The sequence below is a fragment of the Hetaerina americana genome, unplaced genomic scaffold (genome assembly GCF_022747635.1).
Source record: "Hetaerina americana unplaced genomic scaffold, ioHetAmer1.1.p SCAF_2, whole genome shotgun sequence".
In the NCBI taxonomy this organism is placed as follows: Eukaryota; Metazoa; Arthropoda; class Insecta; order Odonata; family Calopterygidae; genus Hetaerina; species Hetaerina americana.
Genome location: NW_027286763.1, coordinates 26,924,536 through 26,945,513, shown reverse-complemented (window position 1 = coordinate 26,945,513; position 20,978 = coordinate 26,924,536). Strand labels below are relative to the sequence as shown.

General features: G+C 45.1%; 1 protein-coding gene across 1 annotated transcript in view; it reads left to right on the top strand.

Moving 5' to 3' along the window:
• Positions 1–19,827, top strand: part of LOC139687637 (UDP-glucuronosyltransferase 2C1-like) — a 52,317-nt gene extending 32,490 nt beyond the window's left edge. Inside the window, exons 3-7 of the mRNA XM_071584878.1 lie at positions 5,119–5,616; positions 6,807–6,998; positions 15,575–15,803; positions 17,653–17,869; positions 19,362–19,827. Coding sequence (XP_071440979.1) covers positions 5,119–5,616; positions 6,807–6,998; positions 15,575–15,803; positions 17,653–17,869; positions 19,362–19,827 — 1,602 coding nt within the window. The remainder of the gene's footprint in view (positions 1–5,118; positions 5,617–6,806; positions 6,999–15,574; positions 15,804–17,652; positions 17,870–19,361) is intronic.
• The last annotated feature ends 1,151 nt before the right edge of the window (positions 19,828–20,978 follow it).

The following is a 20,978-nucleotide window of genomic DNA, read 5'->3' as shown; positions in this document are numbered from 1 at the left end:
CTTATTGCTATGAAGAAAATTAAAATTAAATGACATAAGAAACTCATAGACGAGTAATATCTTTAGACAGTGTACGTATACGTGTGTTTCTCTCCGGAAACGCAGTCCCAGATGGTTTGTAACAGCGGATTTCCCGACGGTGCGAGGACCAAGACTCACCCTCCGAAGTGGTCAATCCACCCTGTTGGTCAACAGAAAACAACTGGAAGCATTCTATCCCGAGAGAGATTCTCAAACAACAGGATTGACGATTTATATCAGAGGGGCGCGGTGTTTTATAAAATAGTTTTTAATTTAAAGAAACAACCAGTTCATCACATTAAAGGTATTATTTTACGGCTCAATTTAACTCAATATTATTTAGTAACAAACAATTTTTAAACAACCGCCATGCAATCACGCGTGGAAAAAAAGAAACTCCTCCCATTCCTCAAAGAGAAACAATTGCTCCTTAAGCTACTTGCTCGCACGACCGTCTCCTTTGGTTGAGCGCATCCCTCGAGTTAATTTTGAACGGAGACGACGATCCGTGCCCCTCGCCGGCAGCTCCTTGTCGCTGGTGAAATGAATGTGTTGAATGAGTTTAGCTTAAGGTCTAAAATGACATTAGGATCGGAAATCCCGCAAATTTTGAGAAATGTTTCACATGGTTATTACAAAAACACGGTTGAAAATTGGATTTACAAATCAATATTAATGTCTTGGAATTCAGAAAAGAGTGGTATTATGTATGCCTTACGATACGTTAATAGATTTCCTCATCGTACTTTAAATCGTTTTTAGAATCCTCATGCGCTTAAATTTAAGACTAAAGGAATGATTGTGGGGGAGGTGGGAGGAGCAGAGTAACGTGCTCAAATTTCGAAATTGATGGAGGCACCCGAGGCATCCAAGCAAAACATAAAATTAAGTGCTGTGGTTCGCTTCTGGACGCACAGGTGGGGAATATTAAAGGTGGCATATGGGAAAGGGATAGGATGGGGCGTGTTCAGAGAGACAAAGCTCCGGACTCGGATTGAGAGAGATGGATGCAGGCGTGGGAGGGGGCAGGGGAGGCAGGGGAATCCCGGTCGCAGCCGGTGTCGCCACCGCACAAATGACGCGGGCAAATACCGCCATTCTTCTCACTTTTCCCACCCACAAAAGTGACGAACGGCCTCGTCCTTACACTTTGAGGCGGAAACGTGAAAATACAGAGAGCAAACGTAGGTCTGCTTTGACCACCCTCTTCGTCTAGCACGCACACAGACAAAAGACAGCGAACTGCCTTGAGGGCTCGGCAGGGGGGGCCCTGTGATATTCCGCTTTCTACCGAGGCGGAGGACACCCGTCGGTCCCCGGGAGAGGCCCAATCCGACGCGTGTCTCGGTCGCACAGCACTGCTAGGGTAGATTACAAGTGCCCCTTCCCCGTTGATTGTTGATTTTCGTAAGCCTTCCGCAGGGATTACCAAACACAGGAAGGACTTTATCAGACAAGAACCACTCGAAATGCACTCAAATTATGCACGTGCTAGTATATGTATACAGAAAAATTAATTCTTCGACATGGACGACAGCAATGCTCACACTGACATCCATGAAGTGGTTTTCGAGGAAATGTTTCCAACACTAGGGTTTAGGGACCAGGCACCTTCGGGATCGTTCACATAAATGTCCACGTTACAAGTGAATAGGCGACGTCAAGCGATCGAGAAAGGCAGGCAATGTCCTTAAAGTCACTAAGGTGCTAAATGGTGAAACTAGCGCCGGAGAATCGAAGAACAAGAGGAAAGCGCGTAGGAAATAAAGTTAGTAAAGGAAGCGGACGATGACTAGCGGATACAAGTGTTTCGGCCACCAGGATACTCCCTTCGGCGCTCTCAGACAAATGCAAAATATTCGACCAACAAATCCGCCTGTGCAATCTTTGAAGTTATAATTTCTATCGTAAATCCTCGTAATCAAAACATGCGCTCGTGGACAAACGAAATCTTAAGATTACGCTACTTATCAAAGATATCGAACGATATACTGCCTATCTGCACATTTGAGTTTTAATAATAATAAGTGAATAATAATACCACATCTCTTCCAAACTGTCCACCGCAGGGCGCAGAGTATCACTTCATTCAGTCACTCATTCCTGTCGTCGTTAACGCACTAAGAACATGGCAGATAGCGCATTTTAATATTACAGCTCTTAACACCATTCGTCCCCCCTCTGAATACTCTGTGATCAGGAGACAAAGAGCAGGGGCATGTCAAAGCTATATTATGCTCACTATTGGGCTCAATGCTAATGCTTGAAAGGCCCTATCCCTAAACCAGGTTAAACCTATTGAGGGCGATGGGAATGGTGGTCAAGTGGCCGCGCAAGAGGAATCTTACGTGAGGATTATTATTCTATATCACCAATGAACACCTGGTTTAAATACTCTTGAATGAAACAGTCGGTTCAGAATTATTCCAGCACATATAAATCTTAATTATTTTCAGTCCTCAGGGGGAAGGTCAGTTTCTGCCTCAAAAGACTTTTTATGGAGATGGCAATGATAACGTCATGGTGACTTTCGTGTAAAATTCATAATCTATCCATTCGCAGAAAGAGTTCCGGTCAGTTTCATTTCACTGTATCCCGCTAAAAAAAGGTTGCAATTCGTGGTTGTGTACTTTTTTTCAGTTTTAACAGGCCATTGAAGTGATAGATAAATAAATGTAGTGAAAACTTTTTCTTGAGAAATAATTGCTTTTTTTGTTTTTATAAAAAATTAAGTTTTTGATGCATAAAGTGTATTCGAAAAGTAAGGGCAGTTTCATCATTAAAAATATATTCGTTGGAATAGGTTTTTTCTTGAAGGGTTTTGTTTCCTATAAACCTACTTCTATTTTTTACATAATCGCTGTTTACGCACTTATAAGCACTTTTCGTGACGCTGTACAAGCTCTTTTAATGCCTCATTACAGAAGTTCGCATCCTAGAAATTGAACCAGTTGACAACGGCGGTCTCGAGTTCCTCCTCGTCTTCAAGACGTTGTCCACCAATCCACCGTTTTAAGTGCAAGATGAGGAGATTGCCGCTAGGTGCAAGGTCGGCACTGTAAGGTAGGGTCCTCTCAAACGCTCGTCCACTCAATATTCTTTGCTCTTTGAGTTGGTCAATAAGAACTCTCTGTACCCATCCTGGAAACAATTTGTGATATCCGAGTTTTTCTTTAAAAATCGTGTGGTACGTGCAACAAGAGGGCATTTATCAGCCAGAGCACCAATCGTTTAACGTCGATCAAACCGCAGGTCTTGATCCACTTGTTGAAGAATTTCATCGGTCTGGATACTGGGCCTGCCACTCCGCTCCTCACCAATGCACATTTCTGAAGTCCATTTTTGAAGTATCGATACCATTTTCTAACATTTCCTTCCTTCATTACTGTAGGTCCATTAACTAGGCACAACTCTCGATGAATTCCAGCAGCTGCTGATCCTTTTGCACACAAAAATCGAATCACAGGACGCACTTCGCAATCGGTGGGAAAAATAGAAATGATCACATTGAAACACAGGGAATATAAGATCAAACGTTTCAACTTACAGGTAGCATTTAGTTTAATCCAATTTATTAACAGAGAAATCCTCTGTAGATTGGAGCGATTTTAGCCAAAATTGAGCGAAGAATTTCAAGGCCGTCCATACGCTATTTTAACCATCTGTGAGTATTTATACCCATTTTTGTTTTAAATTCACAATCCCGTATGGTACCCTATCACCTGCTTAAACTACTGTGGAGTATTAGTAAAACAATAGTGGCCATTCAATGAAAAGTTAAAATTTTGAATTTTGGACAGCCTTTTTTGATTTGGGACTACTACCTTGAATGGTGCACTGCCATGTAACCGTTCCACTCACTGCCAGGCATTTGTGGATTCCCCGCACGCCACGCGGCTTACAAAGTAGGGCAAATTAACCCTCGGTGGCCACATCACTCGACCAGCAATTTGGAGAAAACATTCGGGGTGAGCAACACTAAGGAGGGATGAGAATACATCGGACGACATCAGCGGCGAAAGAATGCTTCCAAAACAACAATTTTCTGGCCGCAAGGTAGGATGAAGACTCGGTATGGTATCGAGGGAAACCTGATGATCAACGCCGGTGACGCTCGGCGCAGGTCTCTGCGTAACTGGCGACCTTAGGAACAACCGGCGAGCGGAAGTTGTCAGGTCAAATGAGAAGAGGCGAGGAATGCATCTCGGGTGCTCCAAATATCGAGCTCTGAGCAAACTATATATTTCAGTATATTTTAAAATGTGACGCATTTCATTACGTTTCTCAGATCGCATCCCTCGACAATATCTCCGGATGCTTCCGATAAACATTTAATATCCGACCCTTGAGTAATTTTGGATTCTCATATTCCAGCTGCGGACGAAATTCCTTACCTCAAGGATTATTCCATACGGCAGTTTCTCCGCAGTGTAGGAAAATTAGTTTCGATTTTGAGTAATTAGTTTCTTCACTCGCACGAATTCATTTTTCGTCGGTATCACTTTTTGTCTACTTCCTAATATGTATGCAACAATTGTTGAGTGAATACTCATATGAAGCGTTTTTTTCCACGGCTCGGAAACTTGGTCGTTTCGGCAAAAGGGTAAGTGTAGACTGAAGTATTTTTGAGATTTGGGTGTGAGGAGGGAATGGGAAAAGTTAAATGGATGGAAATGAAAGCAAACAAATTTATGAAAGTGATGGAGAGATTGTTTTTGGGAGAAATTCAAAGGCGCCAGGAGAAGTGGATGCTAGGCGTCGTCATTGGCGATGGAATGTTTAAGACTGTGATTGATAGAAGGATGGATGTAACTGGTACTTCAGGTAGCTGAAGGGAAAGAATGTGCATGCTGGACGGAATGAAGGAGGCAGAAAGTACGGGGAAGAAAGAAGGGTTTACTGAAGCGCAGGGAGTCTCGTATCGCACTGGGTGAGGCTCAGAGGTGCGTTATCGGTTTAACTTTCTGTGCATCGAAATTCCACCGCCTTAATCGCTAGTACGCCTGCAAACAAGTAATAGTGAAAATATTTTCCTGGGTTCATCATACTTGGCGCTCGTGTCCCTCGCTCTGAACCTCGTCCTCTCCTTCGTCGCAGGTGCCCCCCGTACGCCGTCCGGACAACCTGACCCTCATCACGCTCACCATCCCCAACGAAGACGGCTCAGTGCCCTTCGTGACCCGCGGTCGGCGCGGCAAGTTCCAGCTACCGCTGGAGCGGCTGTGGCGCAGCGGCCTGTGCCCCTTCCAGGTGCCCTTGTCCGCCTTCCGCACCAACGACGCCCTCTGCTCCGCGCTGCTTCCCCCCGGGGGCCGGCTGCGGCGCCGACTGGGGACCCGTCGCTTCCACGTGGCCCTCGTCGACGCCCTCGCCAACGAGTGCGGATTCGCGCTGGCCCATGCCCTCGAGGCTCCCGCTGTGGCTTACTGGGCCCTGCCCCTCAGCGGAGGGGAGGCCGACTACCTGGCGGGCCTATGGAGGCCCGCTCCCCTCGCCCACGGGCCCGGTATCCTCACCGGCCTCTCCGACCACATGAATTACCTGCAGAGGGTCCAGAACGCCTTCTTCAGAGCCATGTCGCACCTCGTCATGCAGGTAGGCTACCGAGGACGAATGAGAAGAAGGATGCTTTCCTGCACCGCTCATTAGGGCCGCGACATGAGTGAGTCACAGTCTCCGTGTCATATTATTCGCTCGAATAGTTGAATTATTTGTTTTCTTTCCGTAAAAACACTTTTAAAACTGATGCTTGATGACAAATCGGATGCGCATAGAATTGTCTCAACAGATAGGGCGATTTCAAATTCAGGAATTAATAAAAAAGTACATATTGACAAAAAAATACCAAATTAAGCTAATTCATATGAAGTTAGATTAAGGGCGAAAAATATTCCGATTTCCTCTCAAAAGTAAAGATTCCCTAGAAGTTATACGCAAACCCTTTGATTTCCGAAATATAGGCTTAACAGAGGGGAAATCATTCATAGCTGTGGAAAAAAGTGTCCTAATTTATTTTATTAACAATAAAAATATTAATTCTTAGATATATCATCAAATATGGAACTATGTATTTCTTTACATTCCCCAAAACACGCGCCGAGGAAGGAGTTTTATTGAGGAGCTGGTTTCCATTCGATTTCCATTCTCGTGAAGAAAAAAAGCGTGATTAGCTCTTCATTATAGCAGTGTATTCCATTGGCTTCAATTAAATTGCTTAAAGCATCATATATGGGAGCGTGGTGACGAGTGAAAACCGATTTTACACTTGATTCTTTTTAATCTACAAGATAGTTCGCTACTAAGCGAGGGGCTCGTATGTGACACGTAGAATTATGGCGATAATTCCTTTATCGAATATATGCTACTTTAAATGTTTATCTTTCAATTAAACTAGCCTAACGTGATGACAATAACTAATCGAATACAATCAGACTCGGGGGATCTTCACTTTAGGAGGACACTTTTTTATTAAAAATTTTAATTAATTCCTCGGGAAATGGTTTATTTAAGGTTCAAAAACTTAACATTTCAAATCGATATATGCTGTTTTATTCCTGCTGAAAAATATCCTCGCGCAACTGCATCCTCGTGGGGAACGGCTATGCTGCCTAACTATGTTGCCAAAAGAATTTCGCTGAAGCAGAATGAGGGTGGAGTTCCTGATGGTTTCACCAAATATGTTCACTATTAAATGCATCTCCTAGGGCCACTCCCTGGGGGAAGGGGGAGTAGGGATTCCCTCTACCTCCATCCCAACGCCTCTCTCCATTCCGCCTTATCCACAGATTCAGTTCTGGTACACCCACGCGGCCATCCAGCGCCACCTGCCGGGTACGCCTGACCCTAGAACTCTCCTGGAAGACGTCGCCGGGGTCCTCGAGAACTCGGACGTGGCCCTGGATTACCCCAGGGCCCTGCCGCCCAATGTCATCAACGTCGGCTGCATGCAGTGCCGACCACCACGTCCGCTCCCAAGGGTATGAACGAACGGGTGCAGTCATCATACATGGTCTGTCCCAAAAATAAGTTGAATAAATCCGGGTGGAAAATTTATTGCAGATCAAAGAACAAATTACTGTAGTTTTCAAAATAGCACTCTAGTGCAACGACGCGCCGATGCCAGCGCCTCTGCTAGACGCGGTACACTTCCTGGAAGGATTTGATGGTATCCTCGTTTAGGTACCTCGTCACGGGCTTTTTGACGTTATCCAGTGTTTCAAAATGTTTCCTTTCACCCAACTTTTTATCATTGGGAACGAAAAGAAGTCTGGCGGTGCCATATCGGCGCTGTGTGGTAGCTGGGGCAGCGTCCAAGATATCACGCGAGATTTTCACACGAGAAACTGCCTGATCTTCCGACAAACATATCATAAAAAATACAAAAGATATCGAGTGTATCAGAATATTTCATAAACCATCGATATTTTGAAGATAGCGTTACCCAGTATTTGCCATTCAGTAACTTTTGTATAATCTCAAAAAACTTATTCATTACTAATTGAAATTTAAACTGGGCCGGTCGGTGATAGAGAGGCACTTGGTCAAGCACCACTATCAGCACATTTGGCCAATATGTAATCCATTTTTCTTCCCAAAATGAAGGATTTGGCGCGAAAGTCGGAATTGTACCTATTTACAGTTTCTAAGCCCATAAATTACATTCGTGCGCATTTTTCGCGGTGGGACTTCTCGGTAAATTGATTTTAAAACTCTGAGAAATGGCAAAACGTTTTTTGACATTGTAATTCGCGAGTCAAATATGTTCAAAGAAATTAATGCATTAAATGCGCAATTCTTGGGCAATACTACTAACTTATGGGTAAAGTGGAAGCGAATTCACGCCGCGCCATACTTATGTTCACTGGCAGCTCTTGGCATTTAATGACATCCGGGAAAGGTTTTGGGGCGCACGTTTGTGTTAGCTGGAGGGAGGGGGGTCAGGGCCAACGTTCGGCAGGCAACCCCAGCAAGGTGCATATCCCCTCGCTTAGTCCCACGCCTACCTCACGTTGACGTGAATTAGCGCTTTAAGGACTCTCTAACACAGTGGGTAAAATGTGGAAGTATATTTGGAAAAAAATGCTGAGATACGATATGGAGACTGAAATAAAATGCGCAACTAAAAGAAACTTGAGAGGGAAAGATTTGTAGAGCAAGGGATAAGAATGGTCGGTAGAAATAATGGAACACGTCAGCCCAGGAAAGTGTGAATGAATAAAGGGATTGAAAGGTTGAAACGGGTGATACCTATGAGGTAGGAGAGTTGATGGAAACAAACATTATTAGATAGATGCATTGGATCCCAAGATGATTACAGCGAGAGAGAAAGAGCGAGGAGTGGCTCATTGCACTATCATTATGTTCCATTGTTCTTTTCTCAATTTTCACACTGCATCGTGTTAACCTTATAGAAACATATGCGTTACATTTCTTAACCCTTGGATAATGAAAATTCCAATAGCCTTTATTGTCTGCCAGATTTGATCACCAGTTACACAAATACTCCTACTGGTTTCCGCCATTGATGTACGGCGGAGAAGACATTAGTGAAGACGAAAAAGAAAAGTTAATGGCCACCGTCACTATTTTGAGGCTCTCGAAATCTTGTCGTTTGCATTCGGCGCCCAACGAATGCACAAGGATCTCTGGCGGAATTAGAGCTATCGTCAAGGTCATTTAAGAATGAATTGTGTCAAACGGTGAGCATGCATGGGAACATATTCCATGACGGTGACAGGATATGAAAACACCTTAGGAAAATTCTGCTTCCTTCAGCATTGCTATGGAAATACGTAGGGATGTTTGTGGAGAAAATTACGAAGGACATCCAGGCGTCAGTAAATACTTTCGTCATTACCACCTTTCACCTAATTCATGCAAGCTTCATAGCGTTGTAATTGTCTATGGAATGACATGTACTTCTGTTTTCATCCTAGTAATTGGCATGCACTATGAAGGCTTCTACAGTGACGAGGCTCTTAATTTCATTTCTGTCAACAATTACTTTTCTATAAACGATAAAATAGTATGTATTATTTTTACTGGTCCCTCCCCATGGGCTAAAGCATAGACGTGATGGAAGCGCTTGTGTGTGTTGATGACCCCTAGAGCTTAACCCTGGAGAAATAACGATTGCTCACGGTAGGGTCGCCCATACCAGTTGGTCGAAAGGTAGGAGACAGACTAAAAAAGTCATTAGGAACCACCCAAGATGCATCGTTAATCTGTAGAATTCCTTGAAAATACGATATATGGTAAAAAGTTCATCAATTATGTTTTAAGCCAAGCTGGATGCGAAATCGCTCTACTTTACACATATACCGCGCACTGTAGCACAGTGAACATTTTAATTTACAAAAAGCCATCACCGTGACTTGGTTTTTATTTTTGCCAGTCCACAGTAGGGTTGACGAGCAAATGTCGTCGATGTAGCAGAATCAAAGATAACTGGTTCTGCACCAACCATAAATGAGGACGTAAATACGTCACCTTACAGCATTAAATGTCTTTCACGTGAAACCAAGTTATGAGAACCATGGGCGCGTAGTACGAGAGAGTAAGTCGATGGATAGGAGGGGGGGTGGGTCGCACTGTCGCCGCCGGGGGAATGCTAAAGCTGAAGAGGAGGAATAAGAGATGCCGACGCCGAGGGATGCCTCTCGTTGCGAGGCGACAAACATCACTCGGTGCATTCCTCGGTGGGGGGATTTCCAGCTGGAAAATGGAAAACAACCCGCATCAACAATCACTTCCAGAAAAAGAAGCCTATCCACCCTTCCGCAACCATATAGTCAGAGAGGGGACGTATGAGCAGAGGGGGCGGGGCACTGATGGGTTACGATAGCATTGATTCTAACGTGGGGAGACACCGTTGAAACATTTGCGGTAAAAAACTGGTTATATCAAACGAACAGCGAGGAGATAGAAAGGTCATGTGTAAAAAGATTGACATTTTTGCGCATCTTGGATATAGTATTAGTACACTACGCAAAAATTTTTAATTTCTGCAATATATAAAGCCTCGCGTTCCGATAAAAAAATGCTGTTCGTCCCTGTTCATTGGAAAACTTTGGATGAGAGCCACTCGGTTCAAGAAGATTAGATGCAAGACTGTCAGAGGGAGAAATACAAATCGTACGGGATTTACGCTGATGCCATTGGAAATGAACAATCTACTCCCACGGCATTGAATTGTTAAGTCAAGCGCCCCAAGAAGAGATGTTTTTAGGGATATCGGCAGCCGCAGAAATAGTCTTGAATAATATTTTTTTCCAATGTAAATTTTGTGATCACAAAATTAGATTACTTACCAATCAGAATCATGCAATGCATACATACTACCTTGATCGAAAAGTTCCCGGAATAACCACCGTGTGGCGCTCCCATCGTTCCGATTTGAGTTCTGTTTTTTTTGTTAAATTGGTACATCTGTTGTTGATATTCCCTTTAAATCTTAGTGTCATAACTTGACATTTGCAAAAGTTACGTAGCCAAGAGTACATCTATCTCTGTGTGTGTTGGCGATTTTTTACAATTTCAGAAATGGATTTAAATGTGCAACAACGAACTTGTATTAAATTTTGCGTAAAAAACGGATTTAGTGGCGCACGGACGTTGGAAATGTTGGAAAAGTGTTTCGGCAACGATTCTCTAAAAAAAACGGTCGTTTACCAGTGGCACGAGCGGTTCAGAAGTGGTCGTGAGTCAATCGAAGATGATGAACGCAGTGGCAGACCATCGACATCGAAAGTCGGTGAAAAAATTGATAAAGTAAAAGAAATGTTGGTCAATAACCGCAAATTAACCATCAGAGAAATAGCGGAGGACTTGAACATTGCCTATGGATCCGCCCAAGACATTGTGGTTAATGATTTGGGTTTCCGTCGTGTAGCAGCAAAGTAAAGACCTCAATTTCATGCAAAAAAGAGACCGTGTTGACGTCGCAAAAGACATGATTTGCGAGGCTGAATCCGATCCCACATTCATCAAAAGGATCATTACTGGAGACGAGACGTGGGTTTATGAGTACGACACGCAATCCAGACATCAGGCAAGTGAATGGCGTTCACCAAATGAGCCGAGACCAAAAAAACCACGTCGTTTTCAGTCAAAAAAGAAGGCAATGCTGACGGTTTTCATGGATTACAACGGTGTAGTGCATCATGAATTTTTGCCAGAAGGCCAGACAGTAAACAAAGAGTATTATTTGGGCGTTATGAGACGTTTGCGTGAAGCAATTCGCCGAAAGAGACCAGAAATGTGGGCAGAAAACTCGTGGATTTTGCACCATGATAACGCACCGTCGCACAGTGCTATCATTATTCGTAATTTTTTGACGAAAAATGCAACAAATACCATCCAACAGCCACCGAATTCACCTGATTTGGCTCCCTGTGACTTCTTTCTGTTCAATCGAGTTAAAAAACCATTACGGGGAACGCGTTTTAGCAGCCGAGAGGAAGTAATGGAAAAATCGCAGGAAGCACTGATGGACATACCGAAAACCGAATATAAAAAATGTTTCGAGGATTGGATCAAGCGCTGGCATAAGTGTGTTGCAGTCGATGGGGATTACTTTGAAGGGGACAATATAGATTTAGATGAATAAACTTGTATTTTTAATTTTCTGAATAAATTCCGGGAAATTTTTGATCAAGGTAGTATTCAGCCCAGTTATTCAAACTGATTAAATAATAAACGAAGACACGAGTATTATTCTATACTCTCTTGAAACACGGCGATCTTTTTTATATTCCAAACACTTGTTCAATTTATTATTGGGATCAATAAGAGATTGCATTAGAATATTCATTCCATAACACGTTGGAATAATTCTAAATGCGTAGTGTGGCCTGGAGACTTTGTAACTGCCTACTTTATGAGGGTTTTAACAGTTTAGCAGAAGAATAGAAAACATATAGGTTAGGTTCCAAGCACAAGATTTTCCAGCGAATATTCTAGCATTGAGTCGGTTTCCTCGGTCTCATGAAGCTTGGTGTACACAGTCGATCTGCTTTTAAGCCGATAAGCTTCAAAGTATGATGATATATCACGGATTTGGTAGTCTATCATTTGTAAGGTAGGCTTTGGATGCTCATTCAGGTGGTTTGCGCAGTCAAGCCTGTTTAATCGATTCGGCCGGCCGCCGATCTGTCACGTAATCGAATCTATTGAGTATTGATATTAGGCAGTCCATTAGGTTTTACATCCATCCGTTTAAGACTATCAGGACGTTGCATTGTCCCAATCTAGTTCAAACTGCAATTGGATCGTTCCTTTAAGATATTTATGCAAAAAAATTGTAGTTTTCATTTGAAAACTCCTTAAAAATATTTGACGAGAAATGTGAATTTTTATACGGTATTATTGAGTGAACGAAAATCACAAAAATACCTGTTTATTAATTATTAGTAGTATTCTACCGGTTGCAGTAGGTCTTGGATGTACACTACCTATGCGACAGTACAAAGATACATATACTTACATCTCCTAACAAAACAAAGCCAGACATCCAACACATGAAAGAGCCCCTATTCAAATTTGCATACCTCCATTCTCCCTTCATTCCGTCCAACATTCCTATCCCATATCTTCCACTTTCTTGCTTGCCTAACATTCTACCCTCTATCGCAGTCTTCAATAATTAAAATACTCTGCATCCATCTTTGCTGTCTCCTTTGAATTTCTCCCAACAATCTCCCCTATCCTCCCCCACCATTCCTATCTATCCCGTCCTCGTCTGTTATCCTTTCTGTCCATTTCATCACTTCCACCCATCTCCACACCCAGGGGGATCGGGATGGCTCGGTGGCTAACGCACTGGCTTCCCATCCAGAGGGGCCGGGTTTGAATCTCGGGGGTAGCAGATATATTTCAGCAGTATCTGTATCGGGTGGATCCTTAATTGAAGTGGTTTGTGGAGGGCACTTCGAGTGAGTACGCCGTCCGTCGGATGGGGCGTTAAACTGAGGCCGACACCGGATTTCTCTCCACCCTTCCTCCTTTCCCATCCATTCCTACTTGCGCAAATTACCTTAGCTGTCGGTCGCCTCACCTAAAAATCGAAATCCTCCAATCTACATGTATTATCTTGCTTCAACGACCAAGTTTCCTAGCCGTACAAAAACACAATATAGACCGAATTTTTCACTAACCTTTTCTTAATTACCTTACTCATCATCATTGTCATCAATTACATCCTTCTGGTGTAAGCTTTTTTGCGTAACGCAATTCTTCTTCCTATGAGCCAACTACTTTGACTATTTTGGTTCAAAACGCTTACGAGATATGTACTCGTAAACTGTTCCACCTGCCCTAGTTTATGAACTCCTAATTTAACGTGCATCTATGTATGTATTTACATCCACACAACACCCAGCAAGCCCCAGCTTTGATGCGTGGAGGAGGTTCTTAGGGCTCCAACTAAACATTCAGAATTATTCCTTTAACATACACTTGAATACAAGTTAACTCATATACAAGGAAGGGGTCATCTTCCCCACGTCGTAACAAAGCTCGGATGTCGCGAACGAATGTGAAGGTGATGTTGATTTTTTACCTCGATTAAGGAGGGGTGATTCATTGTGAATATGCCCCCAAAGGACAAATAGTAAATGGGCAGCACTACGCAGAGGTTATGAGAAGTTCAAGACATACAATGTTGCGGAAGAGACCACAAATGTGGAGAAACAAGTCTTGGTACTTTCACCACGACGACGCACCGGTGCACACATCATTGATTGTTATTGAGTTTTTGGCCAAAAACAGCACACCTATCCTATTCTATGAACAACACTTCACATTTACCAACAACTGCGCAATTTCTGGCTCGTGACTACGAAAAAAACACTAGCATATTCCCTCTAGGCGAGTCACGTAGGGAATGGCACACATAGGTTACTCATGAAAACTTATGCATGGAGTTTCCCTGTATTTGTTTACGACTGATAAACTGGGACGATAAGAGCGGCAGAGACAAGATGATCATGAAATGTCACGGATATTTACTGCTGCTCGAGTTTGATGAAAATAAAATGGATTCACGGAGTGCCAAATGAAGGGATACTTCGAGGATTGGGTTAGGTGAAAGGTAAATGGAGGACAGTCACAAGAAGAAGAGGGAAACTGATGTTTCTTTCAGGCCATTATTGTAGGAAACACAGAAATTACAGACAAAAGCCAAGGAACTAGAACCGCGTGGCAGAAGACGTCAGCGCAAGGGACTATTTGATGAAATGAGAAATTGGAGGATTGGAACATGAGAAGATAGCAGATGGGAGAGCTGCTACAAGTCCATCCTCGGATTGATAGAAATGTAACGATGATGACATCCTAGATATTATTTTAGATAATCTTCTTATCAAAGATGTATGGAATCTTCCAATCAAAGATGCCTTTGGACATCTCGTGAGTTAAAAAATATTGCTCGCCGACGTATGATTCCAAAACATCCTTCATAACACGAACGCTCCTTGCCCCTGTTCCTTCTTTGGTTCCTCGTCACTATCCACCCACTCTTCACGCTGGCTGTCCAAAATGTCCATTCTACTTCCCTCCCTCCCTCCCTCTACTCCTCAGCCACCCAACATTCTACTCCTCTCTAACGATTTCTCCCTCTGCATTTCTGGCATAATGTTTTCCCCACCCTTCCCCAAGTCAACGACCCCTCCAACCGACTCACCTCCTCTCTCCTCAAATGACCACGGTCCATGAAACAAGGGATTATCTTTTTCTTTATGCTGCTCTTCCTTTTGAGCATTTTTCATAAGTCTCATGTTTTTAGTGGCATGAACCTCTCCCTATTTACTTACTACTTCGCCCATTTTCGTCCAAATGATTGACAGAGTAAATGAATTGCTACAACCAATCTTCACTTTTCCCTCCTATTTTCAAGCGTAAATCATTTAAAAAATGAAAATAAAAGTGTATTGGAAACCGACGCTAATAATTCAACAGCACACGGAGAAGGGAAATCCAGGGTTATATTTATCAAAAGATTAATATAAAAATAAATTCATAAAAACCCTTCCTTCTCAGCTGGTCACTTTGATGGTTAGGTATTCGGTGCAAAATGCACTTCCCACAGCCTAACTAGGGATAAATAAAATCAACTATGATACCGTGAGATTATTTTTTTAATACAGGAGAATGTCTAAGCATTATTTTCGAAAAATATTTCTATTCACATTATAAATTACAGTCATGAAAACTTTTTCCGATAAAAGCATTAGTCTTTAAATTCTGAAAGAGGATTATTATGAGTCACAGGAGCATCTATGAAAAAAATGTAAGAATGTGTGTCACAAGGGCTGAAGAAGTACTCGAGGGCAGACAGGGCAACATGGAAGGAATGAGGGAAAAGGTATCCACCAAAAATGGAGATATTTTGCTTTCGGCAATCCTGAAAGGGAACCGCGTGAAGGGTGTAGACGTATGTACTTCTGTCTTGCATGCATGCCCTGAAGGATGGTTCCCACGCCTCCGCCTGATTTCAATGAGTGTCTTTTCTCGCCTCACCCCCCCCCCCAACCGGACACCACCCCCTCCCAAACAGGACTTGGAGGAATTCGTGGAGGGGTCCGGCGGAGCGGGTGTGGTCGTGTTCTCCATGGGCGCCACAATCGACGCGGCCGTGGCGCCCCGGGCCTTCCTCCGGCGCCTCCTCCGCGCCTTCGGGCGCCTCCCTCAGCGCGTGCTCATGAAGTTCGACGGCCCTGTGGACGGCGAGGAAGTTCCCGCCAACGTCCGCATCCTCCCTTGGCTGCCGCAACAGGACCTCCTCGGTGGGTAACACATACGTTCCTGGCCGCCATCCAAGCGTATAACTCACGGAGGCTGCCCCAACTCTCTGGACGCCCTGATGATGGGGCCTCCGAGGCGTGTAAATCTTGAGCGAAGTCCTCAGAGGCCTCGTTTTCATGCAGACTTGGCAGTCAAAGCCGTAGCCGTAGGTCGCCAGGTCGTAGCCCTAATTGGACATCTGCCGACTCTTGCGACGGCGAGCGAACACAGAACGAAGGGCCTCGCGGTCTGTCGTTTGTTTGTTTCCCATCGAAACGCATAGCGCACGGGTCGCCACCGTCTTCTGTTTCTATGCCTGGCGCTTCCGCAAGCTTGAATATGGGGTGTGACGGAAACGTCACAAAGGAACGTGAACACTGGGGCATGCAAACGTAGCTATACGCGAACACATTCACGCGGAGCGAAGTGCCGCATGCTCCAAAACATGGTCTTCTAGGATAGAGGGTTGGAGTGGAACGGAGGCAAAGGAGGCGTGGTAGCGCAGAAGAATGGAAATAATACGATTACTAATAATGAAGGCAATGTTCGGTACGACAGAGGGAAGGGAAGTCCGAACACTCTAGAGAAGATTGTCGAAGGATATTTTGCGTGGTCGCGTGGTATACAATTGCCCAGACGGAAGAGGGTATGTCGGGCGGGCGAAATGGATTAGTGGGTGGGGGAGATACATGGCATTTTAGACAGCATTTTATGAGAACTTGCATTTGATCGCTGTATTACGGAAGACAGATACGACATGAGTAAACGGAATTTAGATGGGAGCAGTTGCTTCCTCGACGATAAGTAACAATTACGTATCTGGCACCGCCCGAAACCTATCAATGTGTAGACTACCTAAAATAACCGTGTCAATGTCCAAAACCAAAGACATAGTCGTCGCCGAGTGGAGAATTTCTTAAACATCTCAAGAAGTAGATTTAAACATTAAAATTGGAGGGAGCAAACTAAAAGCCTAAACCAGAGATGGCGAACCTTTTGGCGAATCCCACTTTGGCGACTGAGCGCCAAAGTGGGATTAGGATTAATTAGAAGAGTACTGGGTAAATTTGATGAAAAGGTTAAAGAGAAATGTTATCTTTCGCTGGTTAGGCCTCATTTAGAATATGCTGCTCGTTCATAGGATCCCCACGAAATTGGATTAATTGCCGAATGGGATCGCGTGCAGCGTAGAGGAGCTACGAGTAGACTGTAAAACGTTGTTATGATAAACTTAGTAGCGTATCCAAAACGTTAGAGCATCTGGGCTGGGAATCACTCACGGAGTGAAGGTTAAATTACAGATTAAATCTCCTGCATAAATTGGAAGGACGTCTCTTTAACAGTGATGTTGAAAATGTACTATTACCCCCATCGCACTACGGTAGGAGAGATCATGTTACTAAAATTAAAGATATTAAGTGTAGAACAGATTTAAGATATTATTTTTTCCACGAACGATAGGGGATCATAATAACGTTGTTCGACCGCGGTAGGGTCATGTTCGAGCAAAATTATTCTGGTGTGTATTCAACCCTTGCCACACACCCTAGAGGTGGCTTGTAGGGTACTAAAAATACTAATGCGGTGTGTAGCAGGAGGTGGGGAGGGCCGAGGGTACCATGTTATATGGGCTAAGACTATGATCGGGAAACTTTTAAGCTATCAACTGTCATCTATTTTTTGCTGGAATAAGAAGCTCCATATATAATTTACTTCTGATATCTATTCATCTAAATTTAATTCATGTTCTGACAGGAAAGCATGTTTGACTTCATGTAATGGACTGACCTCACTGGTGTATTACTGAGCCAGGTGTGCCGTTGAACTACCACTTAATCCTTCCCCGAGCAGGTCACCGAAGGGCCAGAGTGTTTTTCGCGCACTGCGGCCTGCACGGGGCGATGGAAGCGGTGTACCACGGCGTGCCGGTGGTCGGAATGCCCGTCTACGGGGACCAGAAGGACGTGGCCACCATGTTGGAGGCTAGCGGCGTGGGCGTGAGCATTTCCAAGGGCGCCCACGAGGACGAGATCCACCGGGTTTTGAGCGAGGTCATCGGCGACCCCAGGTGAGGACACTTCTTGGTCACCAAACAGCGAAGCGCGCCCCACTCGCCGTGACTCGGCTGATACTATCTTTCGCGGCCCACTACGGAAACTGGACTATGGGTAGCATATACCGGACTCTCAGATAACAGGGCGAGAGGCCATGCTCGCTCGCGCGAATAGTCCGAGTGGGGGGGGGGCAACAAATGAATAGAAATAAGGGGAAAACGGCTCGTACCAATCAAAATAATTTGCTGCACTTGTAACAAAACATTCACATGTTCTCATTGCCTTCCATCAGTTACTTCCCCTCTCGCCGTCCGCAATCGACCAGGTCACCGCGAACGACAAGCAAAGCCACAAATTGATCTGCAAGACTCCTTAGATGCGGTAAAACATCACGTCATACTAAAAAATATGTTTTCATTGAGGCAGTCAGTTTAAATTGCGACAAGAATTACAAGAATCAAGTAAGATATCAAAAAATGTACCTGAAGTCCGAATGACAATTTCCTACGCCAACCGGTGTCAGGAAGATAAGGAAACTTGGCTTACAGCCGAATGAAACCATTTCGCCAACCATGGTAAAATAAAGTGGTAGTTTGACCCATGTTGCATTGCGAACGAACCCCTCAGAAAACTATTTCACTCTCCACTAGAGCCGTCGAAACACGGGATTTCTTGTAGAACGGCTTTCGAAAAATCTGGGTGGTTGGTATTTAGGTATCTTATCCGCTGGTATCAGCACGCAATTCACGAATCTTCGATCGCCCCTGTACACATATCCCTCTTGCGCATGTGAATCTTAAGCCGTTTGGTAGGGACTGGGGAATCCAAACGCTTGTTTGCGAAACCCACGATTTTTTTATGTTCCATTTTTTTCAACAGCACATATACGTACCCACGTAAAAAGTCATAAACGGGAGACGCCATGGTAATTTATCTATAGCCTCCAATGGATGCATACGTGCCGCAGAATACCACTGTCACGGAATGTCAATTCCTCAATGGAAGAAAATTTAAGTTCTGGATGAATATAGAGATACGGATGGAGATCCGGTCACAGTTGCCTCGCGATAAGAATCTCATAATCTAGAATTTTTTTTTTCTAAATAAAATGTGTTGGTGCACATCAATATACTAGTTCACGAAGTGCAGGCTATTTCCGAATGTCACCTCACTCGAACTTCAGGAGAATGATTCAGAATGCGACAGGTGATCAACGAGGTTTGTCCTTTGTTTGCTCTCCGTATGTGTATTCGGTAGCCCGTCTGCCCCTGAGATCCTGACAAGCCACTCCCGGCATCTCTTAAGGTGCCCCGGGGATGGAAACACGAGAGTTAACTGGACAACCATATTCAAAGCGGACCTCGGGCCCTAGGGTTTTAAAGGCAGATGAGTAAACCCCTGAGAATACCCCCAGTGGCACTTTTCATTGTTCCAGTATTCCTGTTCCTGGCTATATTTCATTCACACCACTCATGAATGTGGGTGGCGTGGTCTCTTAAACCGTAGGTACAAGAGGAACGCCCTCCGGCGACGGGACATCCTCCGGGACGCCCCGCAAACGGCCATGGAACGCGCCGTGTGGTTCGTCGAGTACGCGGCCCGCCACCATGGCGCCCCGCACCTCCGCCTCGCCACCCGGCATCACTCCGCCGCACAGCTGCTCGGCCTCGACGTCCTCTCCATCCTGCTCCTCCCCCCCGCCCTCCTTCTCTTCCTACACGCCCGCTCCTCCATCCGGCGCCGCACCTCGGGCGGGGCGCCACCAGACGCCGCCGCCCACCCGCGCGGCCGCCTCCCCCTGCTGGCCGCCGCCGTCGCCCAGTCGGGGAAGTTCCTGCGGGCAGCGATCCTCTTCGTTTTGGCGCCATCGGCGACGTCGCGACCGGAGAGGGCCCCCGACCCTGGCGAGGGCGACGGGGTCGACGAGAGCCCGCGCCGGAGTTTAGAGTCGGCGGAGCTGACCGACGGTTGAATGTGTACTATGCAAAAACATTGAAAGATCATCCTGCCCTGAAAAGGTCCTCAAGGATATATACAATCTCCCTGCTGTCTTCCGTGGTCCTTCTCTTGGTCCCTCGAGAAATACTCTCTGGTACCATTAGATCCTCCTTTCGATGACTCTCCTGCCTCAACTGTTCTGCCTCCTCCCAAAGTTCCGCCTGTTCCCTGTTCCTGCTTTTAACAATCCTCATCCCTCAAGCGGACTCTCTCCCCCCCTAGATCAACCCTACACGTGGATCGCCTCCTGAATCCTGAAATATATTTCCAAATAACATGAAGATTCGCCTTCCTTTCACCGTGCCGACTTCATTAAAGGTCTCTCATCCTTCCCAAATTCATACCACCCAAAATACGCTTCGCAGCTCCCCCCCCTCCCGCATCGAAGGTCTGCCTCTGTCGCATGACTCTCACCCGCAAACCCTTTTTTTAATCACTACCTGTAAATTCGTCATGGTCCCCGCATCAAGAGGACCAGCGGAAGTGAACGGTATCCCGTGTCCACATGGGACACCCGGGCGAATTAAAGAAAGGCTTGCAGTTAGGAAGATACCTGCTCCTGCATTCACCACGGGAACGTGCGATTGAGTTATACGAGTATCAAAGGAATTCCGCAGTGGGGAGAGAGGGAGAGTGGATGACGTCAGTGAAGTATGTGATTAACACACGAAGTGATGACCTCAAGGGAAGAATCGAAGTGGAAAATGAAACGGCACTTGACCTCACCGAGATTCTAGCCCCGGTGTAAAGAGTCCGGCCTTCTCGCTCGAATAAGTACCGCCCGACCCCTCCTGGTTTGCGAGTTCCTCCTCTAGGGATTGACATTGGCTCGGATCCACGCAGGCACTGAGATTCTTGGGTGGGTCCTATCTGGGAAGGAGTCGCTCCTTGTGCTTCCCTCTTGGCCGAGGGGAAGAGAAGATTACCCGAAGGGCAGTTGACCGACCTCGCGCGGGAAATTAATGTGGCTTCTGATTGTTTGTGCAATAAAAGAAGAACGTGCCAAGGCAACGCGGGGAAATGTGTGCTTCGCCGACCACGCACCTTAAAGGGCCCTTGGCGACGAATGCGACGCGCCAATCTGTAGAATAAGGAAGGCAATGCTCAACAAACAACCAATGTTCG